This window comes from Dunckerocampus dactyliophorus, chromosome 11, assembly GCF_027744805.1.
Source record: "Dunckerocampus dactyliophorus isolate RoL2022-P2 chromosome 11, RoL_Ddac_1.1, whole genome shotgun sequence".
Classification (NCBI taxonomy): domain Eukaryota; kingdom Metazoa; phylum Chordata; class Actinopteri; order Syngnathiformes; family Syngnathidae; genus Dunckerocampus; species Dunckerocampus dactyliophorus.
This window is the reverse complement of record NC_072829.1, coordinates 10,841,204-10,865,352: the sequence shown is the minus strand read 5'-3', so window position 1 is coordinate 10,865,352 and position 24,149 is coordinate 10,841,204. Positions and strand designations below refer to the sequence as shown.

The window sequence follows — 24,149 nt, the reverse complement described above, 5'->3', positions numbered from 1 at the left end:
ACACGCAAGGAATGATTCAAGTTCTGATATAATGTAATCTAAAGTACTTTTATTATTTCTTTGGTATTAGTTTATTTGAACATGAGGTTACAATGGAATACATCTCATAAATCATCCTTTCACAGTTCCACATGTCCAAAAGGAGTAGGAAGAAGCAAAGCTTATCTCAATTTTCCCAGAAAACAATTAGATTTTCCCCAAGGAAAATACTCTGGTCTGACATGACAAAAGTTTACATTTTTGGAAGGTGTGTGTGACACACATCTGTCGTAAAAGTAACTCTGCATTTCATAAAAAGAACATCATACCAACAGTAAAATATGGTGGTGGTAGTGTGATGGTCTGGGGCTGTTTTGCTGCTTTAGGACCTGGAAGACTTGCTGTGATAAATGGAACCATGAATTCTGCTGTCTACCAAAAAAATCCTGAAGGAGTTTACAATAAAATCATGTACTTTTTCAATTTGTTTACTGTTTACAAACTTACATTCGTGCACCTCAAATTCTTCAACATGACTTTTATGCCTCTTTGTCACATGTAAAGCAAGTCATTTGTATTAAATGCTAACTTTGATTTTTTTTTAAGACACACAAAGCGACCCTGAAGGCTCCTTTTATGCCTCTGTCGCGTGAAAAGCAAGTCATTTGTATTAAATGCTAACAAAATATTCCTTCCAATCCACCCATACATGTCTAATAGTGCTGGAATGTGAATAGTTAATGAATTGACTAACCTGTGTGTATTGAGTCATGGCTTTTTCACTTCCTGGATATTACAATATATAGTATTCACGTTGCTATTTTAAGCTCCCCTCATAGAGTTTGGCAGCTGGTATATAAGCGAGCGTGAACTCCGCCCCCCTTTCTGTAGACCCTCCCCCAGCACTGACAAGTATGTTGAGAGCGATATCCTCCTGTGGAGACCAAACATCAGCAGCCCTGAGGTGTCCCACCGCTTTCTGCTGAAAGATACACTTCAAACCAGACTTGAGGGAACTTTTTTCACAGCTTGGGGGTTTTATTTTATTTTTATTTTTTTTAAAAAAAGGACATTTTGGGACATAATGGCATTACGGCAACATTCAGAAAAGGAACCGAGCATTGAGTTATTTGTCAAGGTCAGTGTTTTCAGTTTTTCATTGTGTTAACTTGTTAGCTCTGCTTCCTTTTTGGACATGATGAGTTATATGTTTAATGTTCCTGAATGCAACCTTAATGTTACAAGAGTAAAGGTGCAGCGTTACAAGAAAAAAAAGTTGTACTATTACAAAAAAATGTTTTTATTGAATATAAATGTTTTGTTAAAAACCCTAATAAACATACAGATATAGTTTTTGGGATAAGTTAAAATAAAAGTGATTTAATTTCCCTTTATTATGAATATTGTGTTAATTAAATTACTGGGAGAAACATTTAATTACATTCAATTACATTTAAAGTATAGACACTTACTGTCAGTGGCAAGGATTAGTAGCCCCATTGAAAAGGAACAAAATACATTATAAAGCTATTTATATTATGGAAGCAAAGGTTACAAGAAAAACTTTTTTTTTTAGAAAAAAAACTCCAAAGAAAACCATGCAATAAGATTTTTTTGCTGAACAGCATGCAGACGACAAATAAATGAAGATAAAATCTTTTAATGCCATGACAGTGTGGTGAATAAATACTTGAACACATAAATAAAACCAGTTTCCTACATTTTATTTATTATTCTTTATTTATATTTTTACTTATTTGTTTTTATCTTGCATCTTGACAGGACGAGGACACAAATAAAATGAAAGTAAATTAAATGACTTTCATTCATCTAATGTAACCCAACCTTAAATGTTGCTTTTCCCCTCACATTGTTTCACAATTTGGAAAAAGGCCGCAGACTTCATATTAAAAAAAAACAATCAGATGCCAGCCTCCTCCATGGGTTTTGATTGCCTGATGCACTGCAGATGTCGGAACGTTTGTTTCCGTCAGCCGAGGGTCATGACATGTGTTGTTGTCGGGGTTTTTTTTTTTCTTTTTCTTATCAGAGCGCAGGCACAGCACCGTCTTATCGCAGCCAAGAAAAGTGAGCAGAGAGCAGGCTGGCTGGCTGGTTGGCCCCAACACTCACACAGACAGGCACACCCACTTTGCTGTATAGGGGGCCTTGTTTCGCCACCAAAACAGACATTTCTATACAGCATGCGGTCTGGAGAGGTTCACAGAAGGGCTGGAAAAGGTGGGGAACACCCTGGAACATTATTATCACCAGCTGCAAAATACAGTACACTTCGGGTCTTTCTTAACTGAGAGGTCCAAGGGAGGGGCTTATCCAGGCTCACGATTTTTCTTCATGAAGTAATCCGTCGGTTATGGTGACCTCAGCTGTTTTAAAAACACGACACAGGCGCACCCACTTTCATACAGATGCATGCAAACACACACTACCACCTTACAAGAAGTCTTTTTCTCTATATTTTCAATAAACACTGACTGATTTTGTCATTCGGAAATAAAAAAAAAGACCCGCCACCTGCAGGGGCAAGCATAAGGGCCCGGTGCAATGTGTTTTGGGTGGCAGTCAAGGGCGACCTGGTCTTCAGCGACCAAATCTGGTCCTCAGGACATGGAATGTCACTTCTCTTGTGGGGAAGGAGCCCGAACTTGTGCGAGAGGTTGAGACATTCCGACTAGACATAGTCGGACTCACAGTTTGGGTTCTGGAACCAAACTCCTCGAGAGGGGCTGGACTTTGTTCTACTCTGGAGTTGCTGCAGGGGAGAGGTGGCGAGCTGGTGTGGGCTTATTAATAGCCCCCCAGCTCGGTGCCTCTGTGTTGGGAGTCATCCTCGGTGAAGGAGAGGGTCATTTCCCTACACCTTCGGGTTGGGGAAGGGGTCCTGACTGTCATTTGCTCGTACGCGCCAAACAGCAGTACAGAGTGGCCGGCCTTCTTGGAGTCCATCAGAGTTCATCATGTTTTATTGATTAATTACCTTAATATAAAGTGTTACCAATAAAACCGTGTTCATGTGTGTCGCAGTAAATGTATTCCCGACAGGAAGTGACGTCGGGAGTTCAGTGATGAGTATTAGCTTGTTGTGGGTTACGACTGCAACAGTAGCAGTGTTATTATGATGATTTTTATGATTATTATGACTGCTATCATGTTGTTATTACTGTGCCTGTTGTGAGAGCATTTAAACCTGCAATAAAAGCCCAGCGATCGAGTCTGGTGCTTGTCCCATCGAACAATTACTGACACCTAGTGACTAATGTACAATACTACAGTCACAATTCATTAAAAATATGAATGCCTTATAGTTGTATTATACTTCATTTAGCCATTTTTATGCTTGAAAATGCTTAATTTATTCATAAATACTTACAGTTTGCTTAAATATGCATGTATTTTTGACTAATATTAGGACGTATTCAAACCATGAAACAGCATGATTAATGAATGAGTTAATTAACATATGTTGCATAAACCGTGATAGAGTGAAGCCACAAAATTCAAACCCCCATGTGGTGGTGGGGTGTGGGGGCCGGGGGGCAACCTAACTCTGCACTTAGCCAATGTAATAGTTGCCATATATCACAACAACGTAAGATTAAGGAGTGGGACAGGAGGACACAAACGTTAGCAACACTAGCATAGCTATGTGAGCTACGGTGCTAACATGACACTCCCACTTTAACAGCAACATCATGTTCGGTCAGCCTATTTGCTGGAGAAAGACAAAATGATCAAATTTACAGCTCCCAACTCTGTAGGTGACTGATAAGTTGGCAGGGCTCCAGACTTTATTTTAAGGTGTGTAGTGAAGCCTGCTTGTTTTTTTTTTACAGCAACATTTTAACACCAACATCGAGCTGTAGCCTCTTGCTGAAGAAAAACCTAATAATCAAACTTCCAGCTCCAAGATGATGTCTTTTGCTGACTGGCAGGTAGTTTTATTTTGTGTTGTGTTGGGCTTGTCGAGTTCAGGGTGGGTCAGTGGTGGCATCATGTCCATGAGGAAGGAGGTTTTTCCGTCACGATGTCATGAAAAAGCAAGCGTTTGAGCGCCTCTCTTCTAAAAAACGGGGTAGACTGTAGATTTTTCTCACATTTGGTGCTCATAAAAAAAGCTCAGGGAAGACATATTACTGTCATTAAAAGGTATTATTTGTATAAAAGGGGTCCTTTAAAAACAAACGTATGAGGGCCATGTTGACTGAGCAGCCAGGACAGAGATGGATTAAGTGCTCTCCCCACATCGCAATCATTTCCATTTACATGTCCTATGGTTATCATCACACTTTGCCATCACTTGCACTGGAAAAAGCAAAAGATGCTGACATAGCTCATGTCAAAGTTTTTTGTGTGACTTTACACACGTGTGTAAACGACTTCAGCACCACGTCTGGAGCTTTAAACAGGTCGTGTGGCCGTCGTCCGCTAAAACACAACGCCATCTTCCCGCACCCAACCCTGGCTTGTGCCTTAGAACAGTGGTCCCCAACCCCTGGGTCCGGTACCGGGCCGCACAGAAAGAAAAAATAATTTCCATTATTTCATTTTTTAATTTGTTTTATTTTGAAAGTGGCCGGATTCTCTCTGTTACATCCGTCTCACTTGACGCATGTCTATTGTGCGTGTGCTAACTTTCTCTCATGCTGCACAGATAGACTACTACTGTATTTTTACCATTTTTCTTTCACCTCATATTTGGTGTCAAATGCTGATACTATGTGGGAATGCATAAAGGTAAGTTTTGATGACTTATTGAGTGCTAATGTGCACATTTGTCCCAAGTTAATTCATGCTAGCGCACTGCCTCTTACCACACACGTCAAACAGCGATGTCATAATCTCTCTGGAAAAACTTGGCTGGAACTTGAACTGGTGGATGGTGGGTCGGCATTCATTTTGTGCTTTTAATTTGATGGTATTCATGTCTTAGTTTTTACACAATACATAATAAATAAGATAAATTAGATCGCTATAATGTACGACACCCACGCTGCAACCCCCCGCCCCGGTCCGCGGGAGATTTGTGGGGACCACCGCCTTAGAACGTCGTTACCAAGCAGGAAGAGACATAACGTGGCGACTATTCTCTCTCTCTATTTATGCGGTAGGCCGGCCATGACGGCGAGAACGTGGGCAACTGTCCCTTCTGCCAGAGGCTCTTCATGGTGCTGTGGCTGAAAGGAGTCAAGTTCACCGTGACCACTGTTGACATGAGGAAGTAAGCACCCCTCCTCTTCCTGTCCACAACGACCTTAATTAAAGACACAGAGGAACTGAGATGTTGTTGTTTTTTCTGTAATAGCGAGCAACGTTTCACACCGTCAGTGTACAAAGAGCTGTGTGTGGCCCCCACACAAGCATTGTGTGAACCTCTCAGGGTCATTACTGGTGGGAAAACAGGAAACATTTAATGGATGCTTCTAATTAATGGCTTCAGAGCACATAATGGGCCCCTGTAATAGTGGAGGGACACTCCTGTTACACCTATTTTTATGCATAATAGCAAATCAATGAGACGTTTTTCCATCTTTCTCTACAGGAAGCCTGCAGAGCTGAAGGACCTGGCCCCCGGCACCAACCCTCCTTTCCTGCTCTACAATGGCACCCTCAAAACAGACTTCATCAAAATCGAGGAGTTTCTCGAGCAAACGCTAGCCCCTCCCCGGTACGCTGTGCGCCACTTGCACTTGAATGCTGCCTTTATAAAGATAACTACTAGCGCAGTCCGTTGACCTCCACCAAGGCTAAACCGTGTACAAAAGTTACAAAAAAAATAGTGAAGCACTACATTTGTGTTTGTTTGGTCAGCCGCTTCCTGGTTCATGGAAGGCGATGGATGTATCGTTCTGTATCACCGTACAATCGCAAAATGCATGACTCAAACAACAAAAAGTTACTTGCTCCACGTGCTGGAAAGGGAAAAAACCTATTTACTTGTGTTGAGTAGGGTTTTTTGTGTAGTTGTACCTTTTGAAGTTATATAATAGTACTTTTACTTCAGAAGGCTTCATTTAAAGCAGGGGTTTGTCAAAGCGAGAGGCTTAGAGCTTGAGAAAAATAAAGAAAAACATTTTTCCTCCCAAACCTGCTAAGCTAACTTCAGTTATGTTTCAAGGCAAAATGAATTGATTTTTCTTTTTAGTTCCTAAAGTGAGAGAATAAACAGAGTCTAGGCCAGGGGTGTCCAAAGTGTGGCCCTGGCGGCCATTTGAGGCATGCAGCTGTTTTTTTGATTGGCCCGTAACACACTGTAAACATTTAATTAACAAGAAAATTAAAAACGAAAAACAACAGCAAAATGGAAAATTCAACAGTAATTTTACAAGAATAAAGTCAAAATATTAAGAGAGTTGTAATCGAGAAAAATTCATAATTTACGGCAGTCGTCTTTTATGTCCCTGCAGTGACACTGGACCCTGCGCAACGTGATCTAAACAAAGAATAATAGGAGTGTAAAAGTGACTATTGGGGTGTTATGTCTTGTCTATGGGCCTCTAATAATTTGAAAACCTGTACTTAGAAAGTCATAAACTGTTTTTCTATGCCCCAAATACGAAAATACAGTATTCCGTTTATTAATATTGAATCCTACTTTGCTGAAATTCACTTGTCGTGGTGAGTCTGGAACCAGTTGAACACGATAAACGAAGGATGATTGTATTCATTTTTGTAGCATCCCCTTTAAAATGTATATATTGATCTGAGCATACTTTAAATAGGCGACTTCATAATATTGCTTGAATAGATTTTTAGACACGTAGTTTACTGACGCTTGAGTTACGAAAGTAAATGGACCTTTTTTACATGAGTAGAAGGTTTAAATTCCATCTCGGATTTTTTTTCCCTCACTCCATACACCAGACCTGGTAGAAATCGGTTACAGCTTTTGTAAACTGCATTCTCGCTAACCAACGAACAAACTAACCAAGTAACTAACTAAGTAAGGGCCTAAGTAAAGTTATTTTGGTTGTTTTCCGAAACAACAAAAAAGGACAACATGCATGTTAAGTTAAGACATTCCCTCGTCTCATTTGTAATGCAGTAACAGTGCGCCACCTGCTGACCACAAGTTGAACAGGTGAACTGAACTTTCACATACAGTATTATGAACCACAGTGGTAACAGTCATTTGTTATACAAACATAAATAAACAGGAGGACAATTATTTTACAGCGTGCCAAAAAATGCATTGTGAATTTCTAAACTGATCCTTTCACTGTATTTTTGGACAGGTATGCCTGAATCAAATTCTTCAACATAAGGCATTTAAAAGTGAAAAAGTCCAAGCTTTCATATACTGTGCACTTGCGTTTTATAGTTACTGATAAAGGCGACAAAAAGTGTCACTTCATTATCATGTACAGTGCCTTAGAAAATAGTACGACGTCTCATAGTTTAGGTTATAGCGGTGTGCGCGCGCTCCCCCGACGTGTATGCGAAATGGGCGTGCATGCAAATACCAGACGTAAGGCACAGATGTACTACAGAAGTCCATCAAATATTCTAATGAGGGGGTAAAGTCCCCTTCCGATGGTGTAATTGTAATTTGTTTTTCTTTTTGTTTTGTGTTTTGTGCTTCTCGGCAACAAAGACAAAGCAGACAGGACTGTACCAGCCCCCCCGGAGCTGATTGGTCCAAACGTTATCACTTCCTATAACGCTCGGATTTGGTACATACCCCTTCCGGGTGGTGTAATTGTAATTTGCTTTTTCTTAACGTGTTTTGCACTTCTCCACCACCGTATGATGCAGTGCAGTTGTACACCATTACAAACCACAATAATAAACACATTGTTAGATTAGTACCTTTTATAAGGGGTATTCTGTGAAGCGAGTTTAATTGGTTAGCGAGCTGTGTTCAGCGAAGGTAGCTCACCTTTAAAGCAGCTGTATCGCCGTGGTTTAGGTCCTGCGAGGTTCCAGAGGGTACATGGAGAAAAAAAAATTACAAGAAGAGCATTCCCTGATGATATTATCCATCTTTAAGTGAGAAACATTTTCAGCCGAGGGAATACGCTAGATATGCTCACGCGAGGACCAGAAATCAAATGCAATATGAAATATTAATAATAAATGTTAGCAGATGTAAATGTCATAGTCCTTGCGTGAGTACTGAGCCTGTTAGTCTTCTTGTATTACAATATGTGCTGGAGGAATAAGCACTCCGAGGCATCAATCAGCTGCATTAAAACACTTGTTTTATTATTTAAAAAAAAAAAAGAAAAAAATTAAAAGTCGCCACAAAACATCATGTCCTGGTCACGAGATACAGTAGGTTAAAAAAAGAAAGTTGTTGCTCCAATGTATTTATTTTTTTAAATGGTTAAGTGTTAATATGTCCAAGTTGTGCAGTGTTGAGCGCTGATAAATCAAAAGACTAGTCGAGCACAAAGCCGAAAACCGGACTTGACAAAGTAAGTTGATAATCACCGTCGCGGGACCAATTAAGTCTGATTGCGGATGTTAGTTTTGTCGAGTTGCATCTTGAGCACAAAGCCTGGGTTTGTTCAGCCACCTTCGCCGTATACCCCCATCATCTCGGTAAAGGCAGAGTTTTTGATACAGAGCTTGTATTGGAGAAGACAGTACAAAAGAAACATGTACCCCTTCTGCAGGTATCCTCACCTCAGCCCGCTCAACAAAGAATCCTTTGACGTGGGCGCTGACATTTTCGCAAAGTTCTCAGCTTTCATCAAGAATACACCAAATAACGCATGTGAGTTGCTTTCTTTCTTTCTTTCTTCCTTTCTTTAAAGTAGAGGTGGGCGGATCAATCAATGATCTCTATCAGGATGGTATTTGTACCCAGCGTGCTTTTTGTGTTCTTCTCGGTTCATTTTCACAAATATGTGTACTATTGTATTGTTAAATTGCTCACATACACTAAAATTCTGTGTTGTACTCTGATTACAACAAATCTGAAGGCAAATATCACAAAATCATTCAATGATCTTGAAAAATGTCCAATTAAAAAGCATTGGGGTTGGGATCGGTATCCGCGATAGTGGACCTGAATGGTGACAGATCATTACCAATATTTGTAGTATTGCCCACCTCTACATTAAAGGTGAGTCACAGGTTAAAAACATTTATTATAAATATACATATTGTAATTATAATGTGTTGGTGGGTCTGCAGTTCAGGAGAAAAACCTGCTGAGGGAGTTTAAGCGTCTGGACAATTACCTGAACGCTCCTCTTCCCGAGGAGATCAACCATGACTCACGAGAAGGCATCACCATCTCCAAGAGGAAGTTCCTGGATGGTGACCGCCTCACTTTAGCTGACTGCAACCTGCTGCCCAAACTGCATGTCATCAGGGTGAGAAGAACATATTTGATGAAATATCTAGTCAGCATTAGCTTCTTGCACATATAAATAACAAGAGAGCGCCTTATCAGAACCTAAGAAGTCTCAGAAGGGGGGGGGAGCATGGCAGTGGATGAAGTTTCAATCATTTTATCAACAGCCAAAGAAACACATCAAAAACATTAATTAAAAAAAACATTTTTAGTTTCTCAGATTAAAAAGAAAATGTTATGTTGTTTTAACTAAATGGAGTAGAGTAAGATTTTTGTTTTGTTTTTTCATCCAAAAAAAACATGTTTTTGGTTTCTATGCTAAAAACGAAAACATTTTGGGATTTAAAGTTTTCAACAACATGTGTATTAGTTTTGTCTTTTTTTACTGTGATATAACTACCAATCTATTTAAATACAGCATAGTTTGTAGAATATTTATAACATATATAATGTTATATATCATTGTATATACTGTGTATATGATATCTCAATTATGTTATTACTAACTTACTGTATGTATATGTATGTGTGTGTGTGTGTGTGTGTGTATATATATATATATATATATATATATAGGGCATTTCTGTGTGGAGTTTGCATGTTCTCCCCGTGTGCGCGTGGGTTTTCTCCGGGTACTCCGGCTTCCTCCCACATTCCCAAAAACATGCAGGTGAGGTTAATTGCCGACACTAAATTGCCCATAGGTATGAATGTGAGTGTGAATGGTTGTTTGTCTATATGTGCCCTGCCATTGGCTGGCGACCAGTCCAGGGTGTACCCCGCCTGTCGCCCGAAGTCAGCTGGGATAGGCTCCAGCATACCCCCGCGACCCTAATGAGGATGAAGCGGTATAGAAAATGGATGGATGGATGGATGGATATATATATAAATAATGGTACTTCATAAATAAATAATATCAAAAAATACAATAAAGTATCCCGCAACCCGAGTGAGGACAAGCCGGATAATAAAATATATTTTAAGAGGTAATTATATTATTTTATGTATTATATAATTTTTATAATTAATCATCTTAATTGTCACAAAATAAATGTAATTAAATGTGTATATATGTTCCCTCGCTACATCGTGGTTCACATTTCGCAGATTCTTTTAAGTGTAATTTTGACTTTTTTTTTAACAGTGTATGAACGCATTGTGTTCTGCATCCTTGTGGTGTATTAGGGCGATCTATCGGTGCTCTGTTGTATGTGCTTGTTATTTTATTTATTTACTACTATTACTACTATGTATTTACTACTGCTGCCAGTAGAGGGTGTTGTGTACTCATGTGAGAGTTGAACAGTGCAGCTCCAACCTGTCTGTGTGTTTACGTGCCTGTAAGAGCATATTAGGAACCCACAGTAGAGGCAATAGTCTTCCTCAACAGTCCTTACTGGCTAAGGGAGAACCCGCCTATTGTATTCTGCGTGCTGATTGGCTGTAGACCATTGCCAATCAATCTCCTTCGAGCCATTTCCTGTTGTGGTCAACAGTCACTAACAAACTAGCCAACTGTGTGAGCTGCTTGCTAACCACCAATAAACATTAGAAGAAGAAGAAGCTAACGAGCTAAATTAATCTTTGGTTCATGGAGTGCAACGAGGAGGAAGAGGCGAGACACAGTCGGAGGGTTGAAAAAGCGTGAGTCACTTAATAATTTCTTGATCATTAAAATTCAAAGAAAATTTTAACTCGGAGTGTTTAAACGAGATAAATGTGAAAAAATGTTTGTCTGAGAAAAGTGTATAAAGTGTATGGTGAGGGGTTTTTACAGCCTTAAAGCATAAATAGTAATTGTAAACTAATAAAGTTGGCTACTTTGTGGATTTCACTTATTGCAGGCTATTTTGTCAATGTATCCTCCGCAATAAACGAGGGAACACTGTACTGAGAGCTGTTTCTAATATTCTTCCCGCTCATGTGTACACTTACTAAAATGTTGGAAGCTACAGCACAGCCCTGCAACCACAATAATAAACATGTTGTCCCATCATTATTATATCCAAAGTGAGCGTTTTTCTCATTTTTCATGATCGGTTCTTCTATCGGATTGTGCAGGTGTACGTATTAAAGTGACCAATAAGTGTCAAGGACATTTGAGCCTCATCTGGCTTTGTTTTTACTGGATTTTCATTGGATTTTGAGTGGGCTTTTTTTTGTGTTTCTTTCCAGGTCGCTTCTAAGAAATACTGCGACTTTGATATCCCGGCCCAGTTGACGGGCGTGTGGAGATACCTGCACAATGCTTACGAGCGAGAAGAGTTCAAACAGACTTGTCCAGCTGACATCGAGATCGAGAAGGCTTACTTTAGTGTGGCCAATAACAGAAAATAAACGTTCATTATTCGCCCTTACTGAGCGTTACTATGGTCTGTAGAGGGTGCTACCTGGTGCCAAAGAATACTCCAGCAGTCTTTAGGCTGTGTTCACACTTGTGGTTCAGTACTCTGGTCCGGACCAAAAATAGAAAAAAGATACTTGGTGCACACTTTGGTGCGGTTTCCTTAGCATTTATGCTGGTATTTTTGTCATGGGACCAAAGGCTGCACAGGAAAGATTCTATGCATAAAGCAAGGACTTGACATTTTACTCAAATATCCCAACCCAAAATGCAGTCTGCTGGTTTGAATACATAACTATTTCTTGTTTCTTAGATTTGACCAAAAACTTGTAAATATACCTTTTAAAGAGCACCATTGTCAGAGAGAGCGTGAGAGAACAGCAGAGAGAGAGCACTTCCAACACATTTTATCTTGCGTATTTGTCACTTCTGCATGCTTTTTGCTGTCATTTTAACGCCGGTCCGTGTAGCGTTCACATTTCAGCTCAAGTCAACCGAACTGCATCAGAGTTGCAAACATGGCAAGTGTGAACGCACCCTAAAGTACTCAAAACTCAGAATATGTTTGATTAAAGAGGCCAAGTGTGCAATTGACTGTTATTTAATTTAGCAGATTTGTGTTTATAGTGTACATACATGCAGTATATTTTCAACACGTCATTGTTAGCCACCAGCAGCAAAACTGTTTATCTCTACAGAGAAATTCGTCTACCACTACTGCTCTTCTGTATCTGACAAGCACAGTCGAAAATGATAATGATGTCACTTTTACACGAATAAAAGACTCAAAAGGTGTAAGGCTGTTGTGTGAAATAGTAATGGCTGAATAACAAATAACACTCACATTTCTGATACTTGACTTTATTAAGACACACAAAAGACAATTGTACAAGTTTTAAAAAATAGATGTTCTATCGAGCGTCATTCAAAGTGTTGGGTGGGTGTTTCCTCGGCATCTAATTGGTCACACAGTATTTCCAGAAACAAGCTGTTAGGGGAAAAAAACAAACAAAGCTGACAATTAAGAATAATTCAAGACATATTTATTTTTTGCCAGAATTTAGTACATTTTTTTAAATAAATTGTAGATTATTTTTGATTGTACATTCACTAATTATGTTTTAATAATTATATTGAACCTATTCATTATTTCATGGATATTTCAGGATTTTTTTTTCAGTTATTTAATGGTAAATTTAAAAAAAACATTTAATATCATCCTAACTTATTTAATGGTACAATATTTTATTTCATGAAGCAGCAATATATTCAAAAGCCACCGTCCAATGTAATCTGAAATGGTTGTAAAATATATAAATCAGCCATGAAATGAACACAAATAATACAATTTATATTATATTTTACAGTTTGGTGTATTGGTGGACAATGTAACAAATTATTTCAAATTTTAATTCATTATATTTGCCAGATTTGTCAAATCTGAAAAAATCAAGATAAAGTATCTAAAGTACGCAGCATTTTTCTTAAGAACTTTTTAGAGCGCTTTTCAAGGCTTCCAAAGTGCTTCAGACTGAAGTGAACCCATTATTCATTCACTCCTTAGTCACACACTAGTGGTGGTAATCTACATCTGTAACCACAGCTGCCCTAGGGTAGTCTGACGGAAACGTGGCCGCCAATTTGCGTCTACGGCCTCTCCAACACCAGGGTGCACCACCAGCGACCTCCCCCCAACATTCATACACCAGTGTGGGCAGCACTGGAGGCAAGGTGGGTGAAGTGTCTTGCCCAGGGACACAACAACAGCGACAGGGTGGAGGGAGTGAGGATCGAACCACCACCCAACTGATTTCTGGACAACCTGCTCTACCACTGCCGCCCTAAATGCCAAAATTAAATACTTGTAAATAAATATATAATATAAAGCTGTGCCTTGCTTATTTTTTTAGAGGCCAAATGACTGAAGGGGAGGGATGAAAGGACAGCATTGTATGGGGGAGAAAGGTGGTGTCATAAACACCCTCCCCATTTGGAGATGGCTTCTCAACTTTAACGTAGACGGCTTCCTTCACTCCTCCTCCTCCTCAAACCATCCTTCTTCTCTGTCTGACATGTTTTTCCTCAAAAGAGTGTTCTTTCTCTTTGAGGTGCAGGGAGACCGCAGAGTCTTGACCTGAAGAGTTAGCCTGTCTGTGCCATGCGGCGACTTGGTTTCCTAAATGTAAAAAATCGATGCATTCCTCACTGCACTGGACAGCACACACCAGATTGTTCTTCTGGGTATGGGGAGTCCTGCCTTTGGGGTGTACCAACCTCTGTCTCAAAGTGTTTGTTAAAAATGCTTCTGAGGATGACAATGTTGTTATGTCTGCTACTGTACTCCTTTCCTCCTCATCCACCTTGCTTTTGTTCTTTCTGGAACGAGATGCACTTTTCACAAACGACCAGCTGGGGTAACCACAGGTTTTGAGGGCATCCCTTAGGTGCTTATGGTCTTTCTCTTTGGCCTGTGGGCTGGTGGGAACATTATCAGCTCTGTGTTGTACAGTTCTCATAGTTTGTGTTCCAGTGGGTGGTGTGAATCAAAAAATGCATTGGTTGGTGTGTGTGGGTTTAAACACCGACATGGAGGCCCCTGTCCTCTGCAATGTGGACGTCACAGTCCAAAAAAGCCAACTTATTGTCTTTGACATCCTCACGTGTGAACTTGATGTTTTTGTCCACTGAGTTAATGTGCTCGGTGAAGGCTTGCACTTCTTAGCTTCTGATTTAGACCCATGTGTCATCCACATATCGGTACCAGTGTCTTGGTGCTGTTCCCTTAAAGGAGTTCAGAGCCCTCCTTTCCGTGTCCTCCATGCAGAGGTTGGCCACGATAGGGGAAACGGGTGACCCCATAGCACAGCCGTGCTTTTGACTGGAAAACGTTGCCATGAATTTAAAATATGTGGCGTTGAGGTGAAGTTCAAGCAAATGACGTATTTGTTCTGGGTTGAGTGTGGATCTGTCTCGGAGGGTGTGGTCAAGGTCCAAACGTTGCCTCACAGTTTCCACTGCATCCTGGTTGGAATACAGGTGAACAGGGACGTGACGTCGAATGAAACCATCGTTTCATTTTTGCTCCTTTGTGTATTTTTGGAAGACCATAAATGCCGGGGATGGTCTGTTGTGGATATAATCAGTAATAAAGTGCATGGCTAATGGTTTTTGACTTCTGCAATGTCTGCAGGTGCTCTATGATTTTCTTTTTGTAGCCACCGGTTGGATTTCTTAGTCTTTCATATGTGTTGGCGTCATTGAGAAGTGTAGGTAGCTTGTCAGGGTAGCCACTTGGGTTAAGAATCACAGTGTATCTTTTCATCTTTGCTCAGCGACTGGTGTGTGTCCCGCCTAGTCGTTGAGCATGAACTGATGAAGCCTGCTCGGATGAGAGGCAAAAGTCCAGTTGCGATTGATTGAATTCCCTGAGAATAGCTGATTTACATATTTCAGGATCTTTTACATTTTTCCAAAAAATGATTGAATGGAATTTTTCTCTTTTCTATTATTTAATCAAGAAAAATCATCTTGACAAGTACCATGGGATGAAACATGAAATAAATAAGAGGAAAGGTCATGAAATGTATATGTCAGTCATGGGGTGTGCCATTCACATCCATTTTTATTTAAAAGGATAGTTTATATTTTTTGACATTAAGTTGTATGACATCCCCATGAGTATCGTAGTCCATTAACAGTGACTTCCCCCCCCACTCGGTCTCCTAAGTCCAGTTCTGGTCAGATGAAGAACGTAGTTCTGCTTAGTTGCTGGGGACAATTAAGTAAAGAGTTTGGCTTCTCAAAACAATATGCGTTCAAAAGATGAATACATTAGCATCACAAAAAGGCCTTCTCAAAAAAAAATCAGAGCTCACAATGCACTCGGAGTTATATTTGTCTCCCGCCGTTTTCCTGCGCACTGTCGCCTGGAAGTAGATGCGAGCGTCTTCGTCACATTCACAAGAATGCACAGGCGACAGTGCGCAGGAAAACGGTGGGAGACAAATATAATGCCGAGCGTTTTGTGAGGTCAGATTTTTTTGGAGAAGGCCTTTTTGTGACGCAAACGTATTCATCTTTTGAACGCATGTTGTCTTGAGAAGCCAAACTCTTTACATAAGTGTCCCCATCAGCTAAACGGAACCGTGTAAGTCCCTCTTAATAGACTTACAGGGGATGTCATACAACTTCATGTCAAAAAATAGGACCTATCCCTTTAAGTTAGCAAATATGATTGCGCGACCTATAAAGTGTTGCTGATACGTGTACAGAATGTTTCGTACATGTTGACAACAAAGCTTGTGGCAATTCAAGACTTTTGTACTGTCGATTTTTCTCACCTCTTTTGTTGGTTTTGGGCAAGCCCTGCTCCGATCTGAGGAACGCTTGAGAACGAAGCTTGTCGGCCGCTGCCAGTTTCAGAAGCACTTCTTTTAGGCCCTCAACCTTTAAAGATATATTTCAAAAAACATCATAGAGTCATGCAAATAAAGCTTTTATCTTTCTTTGTATTTTTTGTACTGCAGACTCAGGCTTACCATGTTTGCATAATTATCCTGATGTGGTGACTCCTTGGGTCCTTAAACAGAACCCAAATACATGTTGGCTTTTTTGCTGATGTTTTGGTGCACATTTCTATCATTTTGCTATACCTTTGTTCCAGGATTCTCTTTGGCCATTGTGTTGCATCGGGAGAGGATACCCATTCACCTCCCCCTGCTCCCCTTCGGTGTTGTAAGAGGCATCTTCTGATACCAGTTTATGAATAAAATCTGGGGGAAACACCCTCATATTACTGTGGGGAAATTCCAGTTTTACAGCAGCAAAGCACACAAGAATATAAAAAGTCATTACATTCTAAAAGATTCATCATCTTTCTTTTTGGATGATCAAGAAAAGTTATTATGTTAATAACATAAATTGTAATAATCCATCCATCCATTTTCTATACCGCTTCTCCTCTTTTAGGGTCACGGGGGCATGCTGGACAGGCGGGGTACACCCTGGACTAGTTGGCAGTCAATCGCAGGGCACATATAGACAAACAATCATTCATACCTATGGACAATTTAGAGTCGCCAATTAACCTCACCTGCATGTTTTTGGATGTGGGAGGAAACCGGAGTACTCGGGGAAAACCCACGCACACACGGGGAGAACATGCAAACTCCACACAGAAATGTCCCCAAGGGAGAATCGAACCCAGATCTTCCCAGACTGTTACTGTGTTGGCCAACATGCTAACCACTAGACCACCGTGCGGCCTAAGTTGTAATAAATCAAATAAAAATATACATAGAGTAAGTCATGTGTGTAGTAGTTATGTAGTGCATCAAAGAGCACATGAACAATTGTGTTGCTCGTGTTGCAGTATTTGCTAGACCATAAGATGGAATGGAGTGAGGTTCCCCAAGATGACAAAGTTAGCATAGGCAGACCTGAGGTTTTGGCTATCTTTTATTGGCTATAAAAGATGTCATGTGCCATGCGCAGGAATATAGACGTTACATCATTTTAAAAATATAGCATTGAAAGATGAATTGAATTGGGTTCTTACCCGGCTGTGTCTCCAGGTTGGTCTCAGGATAGAGAGGTAGGGCAAGCGTCCATCTTGCAGAACAAATGACAGCTACAAGGTGAACCACAGCTAGCGACCGCATGGTGACCCGCTCTCTTTCTCTGGAGGTGGACCTTTGTGGCTCCAAGCTTGGCAAAGAACTTCACTTTTATACGCGCACGCAGGCGATCCATCACAATCTGATCAATACATTATCATCACAGCCAGCATCGGCCTTTTAATGGATAAGGCGTCATAGACACAATTTAGAGGAGGCTGTCAGTCAGCTGAGGCCTATCTCTGCTTGGACAGAGAGGCCTAACAAATGTTTACCCTCTTGCTGTAATAATGAGAGGCTGTCTGGTGAGGTTGTCGTGCTTTATGTGAGATGCTGTTCCGACGTGATGGGCTCCTTGAAAGCATCATTGCTCATGCTGGACTTTTTTGTGCCAAGTGCACACAAACGTCATTACGAGTTTCTGCGTCATTTTCTGATAAATGACCCACCTGTAGGGTCATTCATCAACAATCGACTCCTTTAGGAAATGGGTCAATTCCATTAGGCCCTAATATAATACAACAACTGCATCCAAAATGTAGCCTGGAGGTATTGATTTCATAATACGGTGGAACCTCGGTTAGCATTCGCCCCGGTTGGCGTCGAAAATTTACGCCAAAATGTTGCCTCAGTTTGAGTACAATATGGCACGCGTCTTTTCGTGTTGTTAATACATTGCGTGAGTCCAACTGTGTTCTTTGTGTATTTTTATCACTATACGTCTTTGTTAGAGGCCTATTAGCTTGCTACTACATGGAAACAAGAACCAGAAGTCAACTTCGTCGCTCGTCTATGATGTCATCAGCATTTCACTCTGGAAAATGGATTTGGTTAGAGTGGGACCTTCTGGAACTGATTAATGACGCTAACCAAGGTTCCACTGTATATTTATTATTATGCTGCATTAAATGAGACTAAATGAGGCAACTACAGTATAAGAAACAGCTCTGTTTGATGCTAGTAGTCATATATGTTTGGTAAGGGTGTGCCAATCATCCAAATACCAATCATCTTCATAGCAGAATTCCTTCATGTCAGAATTGGATTGTTACTAGCATGATTAGATCGATAAGAAGAGGGACAGCAACTCGCCCGGACGTGGGATACTGCTGCTGGCTGTGGTGGCCCTAGTCCATGTTGGTTGAGGGCCCCCTACTCATTGGGGGCCTATGGAAATTTGCCTACTTTGCCTTAAAGGTAGGTCCGCCGCTTGTTCCTAGACCTAGTGCCCATAAAACATTTTTTTTCTGAAGGAGAAATCTTGTCACGTTTTAATCTCGCAAGACCTTGTGACACCCCCAGAAAAACAGCTTTTCAGTTACACCCCCAAAAAGTAGTGTCGAAAAAACAGCTTTTCAGTTATCAGTTGCTCAAAAGATGGAAATGACACCTTAGTGTATGAACATCATGCAAACAAGTAGGCCTACTGTATGAATCACAGAGAAACTACTTCCAAAAATATATTTAAAAAAAGCTTAACTCAATTGTCTACCAAGGCTGGAGCCAGGATGGATTGGCCATCGGGAGTACCTGGAGATTGGGAAAGACACAGAGTAGGGACTGAATGTACCGTCTGTCCGACACACAGCAGAAGATATCTGCTGGAGAAAAGCGCACCATAAAGAGAGGGCAATGCCTCATTGCTGTAGCTCACACGGTGTTGCAAACAGTCCCTTTAAATCTAAGTAAATGAGAAGTTTGAGTTGAAAAAAATCTGGGTTGTCACTGAACAGTGGTGGTGGGTCCTGCAGCCAACCCAGTTGAGAACCACTGGTCTAAAAGAGCGTTACTACTCTGCAAAGAGACTGTAAACTAGCATTAGTGTTATTGATGTTGAGTAATTTAGCGTGTCAGTGAATTATTATAGTGAATAGTAAGTAAACTTTGCTATAAACTAATTTTAAAGATTAGGCTAATTTGCATTTTTAGTTAATTATTTACATTATATCTCAAAATAACCAACTACATTCCAGTATCCTAGATGGAGATACTTTCTTTTTTTCACTTTATTTAATTGACCAGTAAATTAAATGAATAAGCTACATTAGAACATTAGGATGTCACATGTAAAATAAAGTAAAACTATAACAAAATTATTGTAATTTTTTATTTTTGAAAAAAAGCAATAGTGCAAAAAACAGTAATTGTTTCAATATGAGAATTACTCTTACAAATATCGATAGCTAAATAATATATCACGTTTTTTTCTATGTGAAAACAAACGTAACGTGACGTCAGCTTCAAGAACTATTCAGACGTGACCACGTTGAACACGTGACTCGAGAGAAGACGGAAGTCGGCAGAATGTGAACCATGCACTGTAACACCTATTTTCCTCCGTCTAGTCTTCCCTGCTATCAGTGGCCAAGCTGGAATAGTGGGAGCTGAAAGACCAACCTAAACTGGAGCAGCACTTGGCCAAGCAGCGTCGCCCTCGCTAGATACAGTAATGGCTTCATTTTCCTAGCGTTTATCTCCCCAATTAAGCGCCTAGTTGTTGACGGCGATTATATGCTAATTGTTAGCTTGGACGATACAGCAACATCTGTCATTAAGTTTGGGAAGTTTTTTCAACGATATCGTCAATAATGACTCGGCTTGACATAATCGCTTCGGTTTCTTGTCTGAAATGGATGTACACGTCGTCAACTTTAAAGTTTTGCTTTGTGGCGTCTTTAGTAGCACCTTTTAGGCAGCTTTACACGTTATCTTGTGTGTCATCTTTATGTCTCTGCAAACCGAAACGGTTTTACTGACTGGTTTGTGTCATGCAATCGGTCTCAGATGCCATCACATATGTAATAAACCTGTTGTGATCACAAAACTACACATCCATTCACATTTACAGTATTGCCACGAATGTAAGACCACGCTGAATATAAGACAACACCTAGTTTGCAAGACCCATCTTTATTATGGTAGGGTTTATTTGTTTCGGATATCTTTAACAAGTTACTTTGAGCAACATGTGTGAAAAGGAGTAGGAAGAAACAGCTTATATCATTCACACCACACGTTGACTTCAGCCACCTTGCCTCCAGTGCAGCCCACACTGGTGTATAAATGTGAATGAATGTTTGGTGGTGGTCTGAGAGGTGCGAATCGGCAGCCATGTTTTCGTCAGTCTAGCCCAGGGCAGTTGGGGCTCCAAATGTAGATTACCACCACCAGTGTGTCACTGAGAAGTGAATGAATACTTTATTCACTGAAGCGCTTTCAAGAGTCAAGAGTTTTATTGTCATATGCACAGTAAAACAGGTAGTTCTGCTATGCAATGAAATTCTTGTTCTGTTCATTCTCCCAAGAAAGAAAGAAAAACACAAGAAACAAAAGAACAGAAGAAACATTACTACCAATAAATTAAGCAACAACAACAACAGAAGAGACATTAGCTTTTCCAAAATGGAGACTTGGAACAGCCTTCAAAGCACCTTTCATGTTGCTGTAGAATTGGTACAGGATGCTATTTGCCCTCGTGGGAAAGCCTACATGCTGATAACATTCGGGGAGAACAGTCCAGGGTACTTTGGGTACCTTGTAAAAAGGCACTATATCAAATTAATCCATTATTATTATTTATTACTTATGTTTACATACAGTATTTTGTCTTTAAAAACTTTGTTCGCATCCTGCGTACGAATTAATCTTCTGCCATTCTCCAACAGTAGATTAATAGCTTCTATAGTAGTAATAAAGAAAAACAAGAGGTGTTTAAATAAAAAATAAAATAATGGTTACATAAACAAGATTAAATAAATGTTTTGTGATTGGCTGACGACCACTCCAGGGTGTACCCCGCCTCTCGCCTGAAGTCAGCTGGGATAGTCCAGCATACCCTACGACCCTAATTGGATAAGTGGCATAGAAAATAGATGGATGGATAAATAACTGTTTGAATGAATCATTAATGGAAAATTAAATAAGCGGTTCTCAGTTTTTCTGTTTTCTCGCCCACCATATGGGACAGACATTTTTTTCCACCGAATACTACTTAGAAACCTGGTATTTACCTGTACAAACCACTGTGTGAGTTGCTGGCACCAGTGTCATTCAAGCATTAACAAAGACGCGAACAAAGCTTCCAACCATGAAGAAATTTTAGAATTTGTCCCCCGTGCCTCTGAGATTAAAGATGAATAAAATACTGGAGTGAAACTTCGACAGAAAGTCATGATTCAGAAATGCTGAATGTAAGTTAAGCAATAACCTATTAATGATCAATGAGTGAAGTACATATCTAAATATTGTTATAATTGGTATAAATGCTTACGTTGATTTTTTTTTGTTAAAATTTAAGCATCTCTACAACCAAAATCATAAGTAAATTATACACAAACCTGTTATTTTACCTTAAGTTATAAAGAATAATGACAGTGACATACAAGTTATACAAGTACAGTATGAAGCAATAACTGTGCAAAACATATAAAAGGCATTTATAATGCAACTCTGCCCTTTCTCAGCCATAAAAACATAAAAATCACAGATTACTGTGCACGTTGTCACTCCTCTTCGCAGCACTTGTCGGGCTGACTCGCCTGCAAATGCCACTTCAAGTCGTGTTTTTAGCAGTGATAATCGCTGCACAGGATTTACAATATCTTGTCCATAGTGTCACACTGGGACAAACCAAAAGTAGAAGAAAAAAGGAAGAAAACAATCCCACCTTTATGAAGACGAAATGATTGAGACCAGAGAGAGCAAACAATGAGTGTGAAAGTACCTTAAACTGGTATCTTCTTGTTTTTCTGTGCAGTTTTGCCAAGATGTTGGCCGAAGGGTGCTCTTTTGTGAAAGGGATGGCCTTGGGAGGACTCTTCTGTCTAGTGCTGTCGCTCCTGGGTAGTTCCAGCCCCAAAACCCAGCCTGGGTCGGAGGAGCATCACCATCACCACCATCACGTCCAGGCGCCGAGTAATGATGAGCTAAAGCACCTCTTGCACGCTGAGGCTCAGGAATTGACAAATCAGGTCCGCGTGTATTGCGTCATCATGGTACAGCCCAAGGTTCTGGTCCACTGGGCCGCCGCCGTGGACACCTGGAGCAAACACTGCGACAAGGCTGTGTTTTACACCTCAGAGTCCTCCAAGGCCCTGGAGGCGGTGGACCTGAGCGAAAAGAATGATTGGGCGAGGCTGCGTAAAGCTCTGAAGCACGCCTACGAGAACGCCGGGGATTTTCGCTGGTTCTATATATCGCAGCCCACCACGTTCGCCATCATCGAGAACCTCAAGTACCTGCTGCTCACTAAGGACCCTAGCGAGCCATTCTTCATAGGAAACGCCATGAAGTCCGGCGAGCTGGAGTACATTGCGTACGACAGCGGCATCGTCCTCAGCTACGAGGCTCTCAGGAGGCTGGTGGGCGTTTTCGAAGACAGTAACAAGTGTCCCAAGAGAGGACACAGCCTGTGGATGCTGAGCGAAGACAAGCAGCTGGCTGTGTGCCTCAAGTACACAGGCGTGTTTGCCGAAAACGGCGAGGATGCGCACGGCAAGGGCCTGTTCAACAGCAAGAGCATAGAAACGTTGATAAAGGATAGCATGAAAAACAACCCCAAAAACGTGGTGGAAGGCTGCTGCTCCGACATGGCTGTCACCTTCAGCGGGATGAGCGCAAATCAGATGCAGGTGATGATGTATGGTGTTTACAGACTGCGTCCTTTTGGGCACAATTTTCACGACTGGTTGACGTTTAACCCCCCGGAAGGTTCAGAAAATGACTAGCTCTGGGTTTTTTATAGTATTGGAAGATAGTTTTCTAATGCTGATTTGTCAAACTGGATGTTTACTGCAGAGGGAATCCAGCTTTTACAAGTTTTGTACCTTTTGCACTCTTTGCACCAGATTCCTGTGGTGTTAACCGTCGATGGGCACACCGTCCTTTTGAATGAAGACAAGAGCTACATCAATAATGTGCATAGTTTACCAGCAGGTTTTGTTTCTTGTTCAATAGCTTTTTAATGTATTTCTGTCTTAAGTGTGGTGGTCCTGAAGCTGCATAACATCGAACTTTTGTATGGAAGCACCAAATGTTCTGTTGTTTTACTCATCTTCTGACCTAATTTGTTGGTTCTGTTGTGGAAGATCACAGGTAGCAACAACCTATGACAACAGTTTCCTGATACTGATTGGAGACCGTCTTCTAGAATCTCTTACGTGGGTGGTTACTTTTTGTGTGTGTGTCGAATCAATACTGGATAACCTGCACTTGACAATGACTAAATTGTTATTAAAAAAAATAAAAGTGGGAAAAGACGCAAGTGGCCATGTTCAGCAAGTGTTGTCAACATTGCTAGAATTGAGCTTGAACTATTGCACACTTGACAAAAGGTGGGGTTTATTGCAGTGGTGGCTCAGCCTTCAGTCATGTGTAAGTAAGTCCACACCCTGTATGGCCGGGTGGACAAGTGTTGCTCCCACTTATATTGCAAAGATCCTATGTTACGCCACTTTGCAACAATTTTAAATATGTCTCAGAGGTCCCACAATAGTGTATTGTGCAAAATCTAGCCTTGATGCTGGAATTTTAGACCGTTAAAAAGTGCTTTTAGTAAGGCCTACTGGGAACACACCATTTTGTGTCGGTAGCTTTCATGCTCATGAGCTGTTTGTCCATGTCTGTCTCAGTGTGTGGCTGTAAGAAGCGCTATTGTGCACTTAATCCACTTTACATACGCACTGACTCTGCACTTAATAGAACAGCGTAACAAAGGAGTGGAACAGTCGGACATTTGCAACACTGCATAGCTACTGTATGTGTGCTGCATTACAGTCACATTTTAGGTTAAGGTCATGAAAAGCTGCAACTTCTAAAGCGAGCGTTTGAAACGGCGCAAAGAAGTGAGGGAGATGATAGATTTTTCTTACCTTTGGTGCTGTTAGAATGT

At 40.6% G+C, this 24,149-nt stretch overlaps 3 protein-coding genes across 4 annotated transcripts; 2 read left to right on the top strand and 1 right to left on the bottom strand.

Annotated features, from left to right (window-relative positions):
- Window positions 1-892: 892 nt before the first annotated feature.
- On the top strand, window positions 893-12,656 carry clic2 (chloride intracellular channel 2). Of its 2 annotated transcripts, none has more exons than XM_054792664.1 (6): window positions 893-1,117; window positions 5,109-5,218; window positions 5,540-5,665; window positions 8,616-8,716; window positions 9,139-9,320; window positions 11,477-12,652. In XM_054792664.1, exons 1-6 carry the CDS (start codon window positions 1,064-1,066, stop codon window positions 11,636-11,638), a joined length of 735 nt encoding a protein of 244 aa, XP_054648639.1. In that variant the 5' UTR covers window positions 893-1,063; the 3' UTR covers window positions 11,639-12,652. The 2 variants fall into 2 exon arrangements, with proteins under 2 accessions (XP_054648639.1, XP_054648640.1); XM_054792665.1 differs by lacking the exon at window positions 893-1,117 and adding an exon at window positions 4,596-4,734 and having other exon boundaries at window positions 11,477-12,656.
- On the bottom strand, window positions 12,564-17,324 carry urp1 (urotensin-related peptide 1). Its single transcript, XM_054792666.1, has 5 exons — window positions 17,203-17,324; window positions 16,298-16,417; window positions 16,184-16,224; window positions 15,986-16,091; window positions 12,564-12,633 (listed from the first exon to the last, which is right to left on the bottom strand). The coding sequence occupies exons 1-5, from the start codon at window positions 17,303-17,305 to the stop codon at window positions 12,602-12,604; spliced, it is 402 nt and encodes a 133-aa protein (XP_054648641.1). The 5' UTR covers window positions 17,306-17,324; the 3' UTR covers window positions 12,564-12,601.
- Window positions 17,325-19,554: 2,230 nt separating this feature from the next.
- Window positions 19,555-23,522, top strand: c1galt1c1 (C1GALT1-specific chaperone 1). The gene is made up of 2 exons (XM_054792486.1): window positions 19,555-19,706; window positions 22,017-23,522. The coding sequence occupies exon 2, from the start codon at window positions 22,027-22,029 to the stop codon at window positions 22,984-22,986; it is 960 nt and encodes a 319-aa protein (XP_054648461.1). The 5' UTR covers window positions 19,555-19,706; window positions 22,017-22,026; the 3' UTR covers window positions 22,987-23,522.
- Window positions 23,523-24,149: the final 627 nt, after the last annotated feature.

Coding starts and splice junctions, on each gene's coding strand:
- clic2 (XM_054792664.1), top strand. CDS start 1,064: ATGGCATTACGGCAACATTCAGAAAAGGAACCGAGCATTGAGTTATTT. Junction 5,219..5,539: donor ACCACTGTTGACATGAGGAA/GTAAGCACCCCT, acceptor CTTTCTCTACAG/GAAGCCTGCAGAGCTGAAGG. Junction 9,321..11,476: donor CCAAACTGCATGTCATCAGG/GTGAGAAGAACA, acceptor GTTTCTTTCCAG/GTCGCTTCTAAGAAATACTG.
- urp1 (XM_054792666.1), bottom strand. CDS start 17,305: ATGCGGTCGCTAGCTGTGGTTCACCTTGTAGCTGTCATTTGTTCTGCA. Junction 16,418..17,202: donor CAACCTGGAGACACAGCCGG/GTAAGAACCCAA, acceptor TGTTTCCCCCAG/ATTTTATTCATAAACTGGTA. Junction 12,634..15,985: donor GCCCAAAACCAACAAAAGAG/GTGAGAAAAATC, acceptor TTCCCCTAACAG/CTTGTTTCTGGAAATACTGT.
- c1galt1c1 (XM_054792486.1), top strand. CDS start 22,027: ATGTTGGCCGAAGGGTGCTCTTTTGTGAAAGGGATGGCCTTGGGAGGA.